General features: G+C 38.6%; 1 protein-coding gene across 3 annotated transcripts; it reads left to right on the plus strand.

Annotated features, from left to right (window-relative positions):
• The first annotated feature begins 1,227 nt into the window (after positions 1-1,227).
• Positions 1,228-9,613, plus strand: LOC5563644 (zinc transporter 7). Of its 3 annotated transcripts, XM_021849705.1 has the most exons (4): positions 1,228-1,419; positions 1,635-1,914; positions 8,241-9,206; positions 9,282-9,613. In XM_021849705.1, exons 2-3 carry the CDS (start codon positions 1,734-1,736, stop codon positions 9,173-9,175), a joined length of 1,116 nt encoding a protein of 371 aa, XP_021705397.1. In that variant the 5' UTR covers positions 1,228-1,419; positions 1,635-1,733; the 3' UTR covers positions 9,176-9,206; positions 9,282-9,613. The 3 variants fall into 3 exon arrangements, with proteins under 3 accessions (XP_021705397.1, XP_001647887.1, XP_021705396.1); XM_001647837.2 differs by having other exon boundaries at positions 8,241-9,613; XM_021849704.1 differs by lacking the exon at positions 1,228-1,419 and adding an exon at positions 1,451-1,544 and having other exon boundaries at positions 8,241-9,613.
• Positions 9,614-10,334: the final 721 nt, after the last annotated feature.

A 10,334-nucleotide genomic window follows, 5' to 3' on the forward strand; every position in this document is an offset into this window, starting at 1 on the left:
TACACAACAAAAGGAAAGGTCACTAAATTAAGGCGCTAACGCAATGATAGCGAAACTGCAACAGAAAGCGGAACCGGTTCGCCAGCATGAACTATAACATGCTTGTCGACTCTGTGTTAGTACCAGTGTCTGAATATTTCAATATACAGTCTACAACGGCGATCCTCAGTAGGAATGTGATGTGGTGTGAATGTTTTTTTTTTCGATACATGCACGAATCTGGTAGAACGTGCATTCAGTTTTTCAATTATTTTTTCTACACTGATAATGATCCATCTACTGACACTCGGTGGCAGCAAATTCAATTTCGCTAGTGAAAAAATTCATTTCCGTCAGAATACCCTACAAAAACATCCGCAAATCGCAAAAGTTGTATTTTTTTTATTATTTAAAAGACAATCATGATTCATCAACTGTAAGCGAATTCCGGCGCATATTTTCTTTGAAGAAAAGAAAATTTTCTTGCTGGTGCGTAATGGAAGAAAATTTCTTCGCTTCGAAGAAATTGTTCGCCGGAATTCACCTACTGGAGGCATCACATTGCCGTTTTCTTACACCAGTAATATAAAATTCATTTGTAATTTTTTATATTCAATTTTCAATTTCAGTGCCTCTAGGTGAAATTGAATTTTGAAATGACACCAACAGTGTGTGAAACTGAATGTGTGCCTGTGTTGCACCCACTCTCTTTCTCGTCGCATTCGCACTCGAAGTCAGATTGGCTTCTTGCTAGCGGAGTTTGTTTTTGTTCGATTTCGCACTGATCGGGTATCATTCGGCTGAATTTTTACGACACTGGTTAGTACACTTAGGGCTCATTCACAAATTTCATAACGCTGATGGTGTCCTCATTATGTTACGGCTCATACAAAATTTGTACAATATTCATACAAAAAGCGTTACGAATGGGTGGGTGTGTGTCAAAAATGGTCATTTGAAATGACGTTATGAAATATGTGAATGAACCCTTACATACCCTGACAGCTCAGTCGAGATGGTGTGATTCATGCTGTCGAACGGTTCCGCTTTCCGTTCCCGCTCCGCTATCATTGCGTTTAGGCCTTTATTTTTCAGCAGCGATCAGGCTCGAAGCGAGATTTTTATCATTGGCCCTTTAGAATTGACACGGGTGACTTTTTTTCTTTGATTTTGTTTCCCGTGTTTGTGCCCAAAGAAACGCAAACTTTGACAATTACATACTGTCAAAGTTTCTGTCATCGCGGCGTTTGCATCTATCAGCCAGACAGGAGGAGGTGACAACGAATCAACATCAGAGACTGCCGAAAAGTGTTTTTCCATCCAATTTTCTTCTGGGCCGGAATATGGATTTTTTGCAAATTTTCCACCTTTAAGTTTTGTAAAAATGGAATCCATATAGTTGTCCGCATTGAAAAAGCAACTGTGCATCTCGGATAACAGGTGAGTTGCAGTGGAAATTGTTTGATCATTGTTGAAACCCAAAAGGTGGATCTTCACCTCGAACACGTATGCAAGAATTCGGCATCGGTGCTCTTGATGACGAAGAAGCCGCACTAATTATGCATGTAATTATTGTTTATCTTTCACCGGACGAAAACCCCTATTCACTATATTGTTCCGTTGATAACAGAGCGATTGTAACGTTTCTATTTTAGGCTCGAAACGAGACGATTGAAGCGCTTTTTGGCCATCTCCAATAAACTACGAAGCTTACTTAGAAGACAAGGGGAGGATAGAATAAAAAGCGATTCAAGATGCTTCCACTCACGCATAAAGACTCCCGGGGATTCACGTACAAGGTGCGGGAGAAGGTGAACAGTCTGACCAGATTGATATTCTCGGATCGGAACTCGAGGAACCTCTTTCTGTTTCTGCTGCTGAATCTGAGCTTCGCCTTCGTGGAACTTATGTACGGAATATGGACCAACAGTTTAGGTGAGTTGCCTGTAATTCATTTTATTCAGGGTGGCCACCCAGTCGGGAATTTCGGGGGTGTTATTGAAAATTTTTACGCCAGAAAAAGCAGGGAATCTACACAAGAAAACAAAACTATTAAGGTAATCTTATCCGTATTTTATTTTCATCATTGATGTGTGGTATTCCACATACAACTAAGTAAGACTATGGAATTCCTAATTTTGATTGTTTGAACATTCACTAATATTGCCATTATTCTCAGTATTAACATTTTCTAAATAGAAATAGAATAGAAAACCAAATTAATTAATTGTTTCAGCTTTGTTCCTTTCAGCAGGACTGGTAGCAAGTATCTTTTTAGAGATTGGCCTCTATTGTAGTGCAAGTCTTTAAAAGCCTCTAAATTTGATGGAAGATCTCTAAAGTTTTTTTTTTTTTCCTACGACTTTCATCGACTATTTCTTTATAAAAAAAGCATTTTTATAAAGAAAAGTGCTTAAACAATGTAGAAAACGGACTAAATTCATCGAAATTGGTTTTATTTATTTTTTCTGAGTAAATATTAGCTACGAGGACAGCGTTTTATTACTTTGAATATGCGAGCTGCAGAGTCTAATGGCTGCCAAATCAAATGACGATCTACTTGCCTTGGCATTCCTCTAGTGATTTTTCCAGAGATTTCTTATGAAACACTTTCAGGAGCTACCCCAGGTATCTCTCCAGAATCTCGTCTGGAGATTTCCTACAAACTCTTCTAGGAATTCTTACATAAATGCGTACGAAGATTTTTCAAGGAATTTAGATATTTTTTCCAGGAAATTCACCAATTTCGCAGTAGCAAGGCTGGTAGCGAGTCACTTTTAGGTGACTTGTCCACTTTTATCATAATGATTTTATTTTTTATTTAAACTTTGGCTTATTCCCTGGGTTTGGAATTATATTTTGCAGGGAGCGATGATTTTAAATATGTGATCGCTGTATTTTGTAGTGTTGATTAAAGGTTACATGTACTTCAATACAATGGCAAAGTTTTCATTACAATCAGTTTTTTTTTGTATTCTGATTTAGTGATCCTATTCAAACTACTGCATAATTCATTGAAATCTGGAGTATAAGAAACATATAATTTCAAGCTGGTGAGAAGATTACAAACTGACGGTGGGTTAGGAGCACAATATGGGAAATGCCATTGACGGTTTGTAATCTTCTACGAGGTTTTCGAGACCCAACAGGGCGCGTGCACCGGGTTGCGGATAAAAGCAAAGGGCGATCAGTAGCATCCACTTAAATAATAAAAAAAACAAAATGCCGTTCTTTGACTAGGTGTTGTTATTGTGCATTCAGATTAACTTTAGACCGAAGTTCATGAGAGAAATGAAATATCACCAACAAAAGTTCACCGAAGTTCGGCGTCGGCATTCTACCGAAGTGCTACGCCGACAAAGGCATTCTTTATGCGTCGGCGTAGCACTGAATTAGAACGCCGACGCCGAACTTCGCCGAAGTTTTGACTGCCGAACTTCTAATTGTCAATCGAATTGCCAATATATGATCTCCTATGGTATTGTAGTATGTACTATTAAGTATTTCACTCCCTGGGAATTCTGGCCTTGATATTATTTTTTCACTTAAAAAATTGAATGAAATTATCATGCTTACACAAAGCACTTTCACTGCAGTAATAAATCTAGTCCATCAATTATCTAAATTTGACATGGTTTTGAAGAAGATAAATGAGTGAAAGAACTACTTATCAAAAAAGCCACATCAGCTAAGTCCATACATATACAAATGTTAGACATAGGGTCATGGCGAGCGTTTGGTGTGTATGGTAATAGTTAATTCTTATCTAATGGGGGCATTACAAAACCACGCGGACAATTTCGAAACATGCTCAGCTATGCTGTAAAACCATTCCTTAGAAAATACTCATTAGTACCCCCATGTAACAAACCTATCACAAGAGTGAGTGTGACAAATATTTTTTTTATTTGGGATTATCATACAAATGACATGACAGAGTACAACAACGACATTCAACAGAACTTCAATACATTTAGTTTCGATCGTTTCGATGAATAGGTACTGGCTAAAAAGTTAAGCATCAGGTGAAATCGCTCAAAATAATGAGCAGAACAACCACTGGTTTTATTTGCTCCAGTCCCGTTCACCGATGGCGAGTGGTGGGGTTCTCGCCTTATTGCTTAGTCGCTCCGTTCGGTACTCGCACGCGATTGGTTAATGCTTTCGCGCTATTTTCGGTTGCGTGTTTTGTCGCTGTCTGAACGTTCCGCCCGTTTTGACGTTCGATTACTGAATGGCCTATGCTCATTGCATTAAATTCATGTTTATTTGTCAGATTTTTTACATAGTAACAATTTTTACATTTTAAGTGTTTGACCTTCAGGTCCTTCAGCTTTGATTTTTGTTGATTTTTGGTTTTGTTGTGAAATAGATTTGGTTTTACCCTAGTGTAATTAATCGGCCTTTAAGGCTCTGGTAGTTTTAAAGAAAGAAAAGAAAAGAAAATTTGATAACCTAACTACTACTATTTACACTACAAAAAATTTGATAACCTAGGGATGGCCTATGCTCAGAATTACCATGGCTTTTATACATCACAATATGGCGAAAAGAGCTCCACCTATCCATCGTTGTGAGTAATTTATTTCTTTCGGAAGTCAACTATGTTTCGAGGTGGAGTCAGGAGGCGGAAAATCATAGGGAGAAGACAGTATTGTTTGTGCAAATTCTAAGCGTGATATTATTGAAGCACTTTAGTTGTGTTTGAAATTCCTTTATTAATTTATTATTCAACCTGAGCTTTTCTCTACACTTTTGACCTCGTCCTTCTGGTTTGACTATCATCAGCTTCGCCGTTTTGCTACGCTCTTTCACGCACGAACCTTCAATACTATCGCCCTTCTGCACACTCAGTTATAAATGCGTCCTGCTGTTACACACTCAATCTCAAATGCACTCGGTTACCGTACCACTTTCATTGGAATAGCAGAATAGCAAGCTTAATTTTTGAATTTTCTTTGCGACGTTTGACGTTTTTTCGAAAAACTTTTACACGGACGATAGCGACTCACAACTGATCAATCAGCGGCATAATTTGAATAATAAACAGATAAGTTTGCGATCGTAATTTGGCAATTAAATCACAGCACTTTGAGAGACATCTTATGCACTCAAGCACAATAAACAATCAATGGTGTTATATGTTGTTTCAGATAAAATTTCAAGAATTTATGCAATTTTCAAGGGGTGCTCATTCCACCCTAACGTTTCACACCAGCAAATATTACAGCATTTGTTTCGATCACTCCAAAACAAATTTCTTCTATGATTGTGTTCGATGTTTTTTTTCTAGAAGTTCATAAGAAAGCCTATCCCAAGTAACCGTACAGCTGTATATAGTTGCATCAATATCACTTTATATGCTTCTACAAAATATGGCATATAAAGTCATACTGCATTACATGTCTCATTAATGCAGTATTAAAGTGGAAAAGGGCGCTATTAAAGTGTAAATACGGCTACATTTCCTAGCTCTATGTTAGCAATTGCTAAAGTATAGTTACGGCCTGTACCGTATAAAAGCTTTAGCCAAAGTGTATTTAATGCATGAAGGAAAGGATCAAAATTTTTTTTGTTCGTTGGATGTCAGGTCAGTGTTGCTTTTTTTGGTATGATTCATATGTGTAGTTTGTTTACTTCCTTTGGTGAGATTTGAACCTAAATTAATTGTGTGATGTTTTCGATGACTCGTCGCGCCTACTCTCCGGACCATGAATGCTGCATGTCTTGACCGGGAAAATTGTGCAATTTCAAGTAGCGCCCTTTCGTTGCCAGTGATAAATACTGTCGATTTCACTCCAAGTTGGACCGTCCCAAGTGTGTAAGCTCCTTCAAAGTGTGGAAGCAGCTCAGGGTTACGTCAAATCATGATGGTGTTTTTAGTGCACTTATTCCTTGTGGTTCAAGGAACAAGTGTAACGAATACGTTTTGATGATCCGATGCCCGTGTGCACCCTTAATTATCACACTTTTTTGCACTCTATAATTTTTGTGATAGTCCAATTCGGGGTGAAGTGTGCAATAAGTAAGTGGACACGACTGTTGCACTTCCAAGTTTATCACGGCTGTCGCTTTTTTGCTGTTGAGATTTTGTTTTGTTTTCATTGTGTGGGGCTAAATCTTCACGTTTTATGTATCGTTTTAGCGTCTCGGCATATTGAATCGTCGATAGCCGTGTGGTGTACGCACGGGCCTATCAATCGTATGGTTTTTGGTTCAATTCCAGGTTGTTGCTTATTTTTTTGTTTTCAAATTCTGGTTTCTCGTAAGACAAATCTACGAATTTCAACAAGATTTCTTGTGCCGAATTTTCATAAGGGATATTTAACACTTCAGTCGTCGCGCTGTTGTATTTTGTACAACACTGTTGAAAAACCTCGCTTTTGGTTCACAACAGCAGCGTGGTGGTTCTGACGGTGGCAAACCGCGCGACGACTGGAAGGTTAAGTATTTCTTTATCCTATTTGCCTGAGTGAGGGAAGGATTGACGATAAATAGAGCAATGAAATCTTGCCATTTTTGTTGCGATGAAGCATTAAGTAAGATGATGCAATGAAGCATTGAATGGTGACCGTATATCACTCATTAATGCACATTTCATTGCTACAATAAAACAATGCTGCATTGCATTCATAAAATGGAATTAAAGCATTACTGCACGCATATTGCAGAATAAAAGCAATGATGCATTGCACTCGTTGAATTAAAGTTAAAATACGGTAATACCTTAATGCTTGTGGTTACTTGGGTATAGTTTATCATCTAGCAGAATAAAAACGTACTATTCTGCACATTAAAATGATACGACTTTCTCTACGTCAAGTCTAAATTACAAATGACTTGTTCAACTTTGCACAAAATAATGATACACCCTTCATTCAGTCTTACCCTGTTGACAATATTGACAAAATGTTCCGTAAGGATACCAAATGGCAAGAAGGCATTTGGCATGATTGATTAAATGATCTAGGACCATTTGACATAATGGTCATTTGGCCAACACTTTCGTGGAATTAAGTGAAAATTTAATTATTAATGGGTGTCAAAACGTACTGATATGTGAAAGTACTTCACCCCTATCACATTAGCAAGAAGAAACTTCTCTAGGTTAGTTACTTTGCTCTAAAATTGAATTCTTCCACCGCTTTGCATATAAACTAATTTGAAGCTGAGAAAAAAATATAGTAGAATTTCAAAGGACAATTGAAGCAAAGCGTAAACTTTTATACCGTCAAAAAGTTCATATACAATACAGATTTCGTACAGTTTATAGAGTTTTGCTGAAATATGCATATTCCCAGAGAGTAAGGGGGTGTCCATTTCGCCCCGTGTGTTCATTATGCCCCTAACCCCCTACCTACATATTTGTTCTGTCATATCAGACCTAAGCCTGTCACATAAATGACTCATGCAAAGCAAAAATTGAAAAAAGAAAAAAAAAATGGATATTCATCTTTCTGGGGAATGAAATTCTTGGGAATGTTACATTCTGGGGAATGCGATTCTGAGGAATGGTTTTCGGGGGAATGGTTTTCTGGGGAATGTTATAGAATCGAAAAATGCTCATAGTAAACATGTTGTTATGTCATGAGTAATACTTGTCGCAATTCTAAATATCCAAAGCAAAATGTCTGCCCAGATTTAACCTTTTTAAGTCGTCGCGCGGATTGCCACTGCCAGAAGCACCACGCTGATCTTGTGTACAAAAACGAGGTTTTTTCACCTGTGTTGTACAATATACAACAGCGCGACTACTGAAGTGTTAATTTTTTTTTTAACCTTTATCTGATCTGCTGATTCTTGTATGACCTCTATTTGTTTCCAGCTTGAGCTCTTTATTGTACCAATTTGGTTTCTTTTTAGTCTCTTATTGCAAGCATGAAGTCTCTTAAGTTTTCATTTCTAATAAGCGGTTTCTTCACCAACGCTTAGGCCTTGAATAGTGCCATAAAGCTAGGGAGTTCGACTAAGAATTATTGAACAATATTTGATCATATTGGATTTAAATTATAGTAGAAAAGGTATTTATTTTTTTAAAGGAACTTTGTTATAAAAACAGTTACATATTTGTACATTGTTCAAGAGGCCCATTTATAATGTTTTATTTTTCACGTTAAGCGATAAAAATGTAACCACCGGAGGAAACCAGGGAAAAATTCGGGAATTCACTTTTGCAATTTGAAGTGGCCACCTTGTTACCTATTTAATTTTTAGTTTTATCCATATCGTTCACTAATGCTGGGTATATTCTTTTCACGCAGGTCTGATTTCCGATTCATTCCACATGTTCTTCGACTGTACGGGATTGTTGGCCGGGTTGGCTGCGTCGGTCATCACCAAGTGGAAGGCAAACGATAAGTACTCGTACGGTTATGTCCGAGCGGAAGTGCTGGCCGGTTTTGTGAACAGTCTGTTTTTGCTGTTCATTGCCTTCTTCATCATGTCTGAGGCGGTGGAGCGTGCCATTGAGCCTCCGGAGGTTAAGCACGAGCGCTTGTTTGTGGTGTCAGTTTTGGGATTGCTGGTCAATCTGGTCGGTATTTATGCATTCCAACATGGAGGTCATGGACACAGTCACGGTGGTCATGGCCACAGTCATGGCGGTGGAGGTCATGGACATTCTCATGGTGGTCACAGCGATACACATCACCTGTTAGCAAACAATCATGGACACAGCCATGGAGGCGATGATCATCACGGACATAGTCATGGTTCGGCATCTATCAATATGGATCAAACGATCTCCTCGAATAACTCGCAGATTATGCGCGGAGTCTTTCTGCACATATTGGCCGATACTCTTGGATCGGTGGGAGTTATCATTTCGGCAGTTCTGATGCAGCTGTTCGGTTGGATGCGGGCTGATCCAATCTGTAGTATGTTCATAGCACTAACGATCGGTCTGAGCACTCTGTCGTTGATTAAAGAATCGGTTATGGTTTTGATGCAACGACAACCGGTGGGCTTGGATCGTGTGCTGCCACAATGCTACCAGAAGGTAACGGGACTGGCAGGAGTATACAGCGTACAGGAGCCACACTTTTGGACGCTCTGCAGCGAGGTCTACGTTGGGGCCATCAAGCTGGAGGTGTCCAAAAATGTTGATCCTCGTTATGTCGTTCAACACACGCGCATGATCTTCGAAGCGATCGGCGTCCGGCAAATCTACATCCAGCTCGACTATGCCGCAATGTGATAAGTTAGTTGTGTGAAATAGAGCTATCGAGTAAGTATATTTGTCTAGGATCGCGTGCGTTGTCTCTTCGTTTTTATCGGAGGTCTTATTTTCCAATTTTCGGTTCTACTTATGTATGAGCGCGTGGAAGCGAGTTAAAACACACCGTATTGACTGGTCACTAGGAACTTAGAAAAGTTAGCATTTTGACCCTAAACAGAGCAGAACGGATGTAAATTGAACACACAATATTCTATATTCGAGGTACCTACACTTTTTTGAGTGAATGGACAGTACATCATTATTATATTTAGTTGAAGGTATTTTTTTTTTTCGAAGCTAACCCTAACGGTTAGATGTGCTGTTTCCGTCAAACAGGTGTTACAAAGATTAAGGACCTAATTTTATTGTACTTTGTTTCAATTGGGAAACAATAGATAGGGCTGCGTTGAAACCTTGTTTCATTGCTTAATAGGATCAACCACAGAACTGGAAAAAGAACGCCCTCACGATTTGTTGCCACTTTTCATTTCTATTGCTCAATCTGAAGATGCATCTCAGCCAAGTCTCAAATTTTCAAGAGCACAAATTTAGAAAACCATCTAGCGGTTTGAGCTGAAACTTTTATGAATTGGTCACTCGCTGGTAGTGACCAATCGATCAAGTTTTCAGCTTGAACGGTTGTTTAGTTCTCTAGATTTGTGCTTTTGAAAGTTTGAGGTTTGGATTCGATGCCTCTTCACATTGATCATTTTCATTTCCTGTTATTACATCCCCACTTCAAAAAAGCCTGCTTCTTGGCATATTGCCCTAAAAGTACTTTCACAGTTATCTAATAATTGAGAGCTTTCATTACCATAAATGGCGTTTTGCATTTGTATATCGTGTGGCAGGAGCTTTCTAATCCGATATGGTTCCTAACAGTATCATGTATGGAACTCGAATAGATTAAATATGAATTTGTTCACTTTACCACAAGACTAATTGTGCAAAGTGCGCTTGGTAAAACCCGGTCACCGGAATAACTTCAGTCGATGATGGATTACGAATTGGTGAGCTCGTTTCATGCTTGTGATAACACAAATTTGTATCGTGACAATGTTGCATTTATTTAATCATTACACAAACTATGGATGGTTCGTCACTATGAGTATCGGCATAAGCCCTTATTCATGTTTTA

Source organism: Aedes aegypti, chromosome 3, assembly GCF_002204515.2.
Source record: "Aedes aegypti strain LVP_AGWG chromosome 3, AaegL5.0 Primary Assembly, whole genome shotgun sequence".
In the NCBI taxonomy this organism is placed as follows: domain Eukaryota; kingdom Metazoa; phylum Arthropoda; class Insecta; order Diptera; family Culicidae; genus Aedes; species Aedes aegypti.

Coding starts and splice junctions, on each gene's coding strand:
- LOC5563644 (XM_001647837.2), top strand. CDS start 1,734: ATGCTTCCACTCACGCATAAAGACTCCCGGGGATTCACGTACAAGGTG. Junction 1,915..8,240: donor AATATGGACCAACAGTTTAG/GTGAGTTGCCTG, acceptor CTTTTCACGCAG/GTCTGATTTCCGATTCATTC.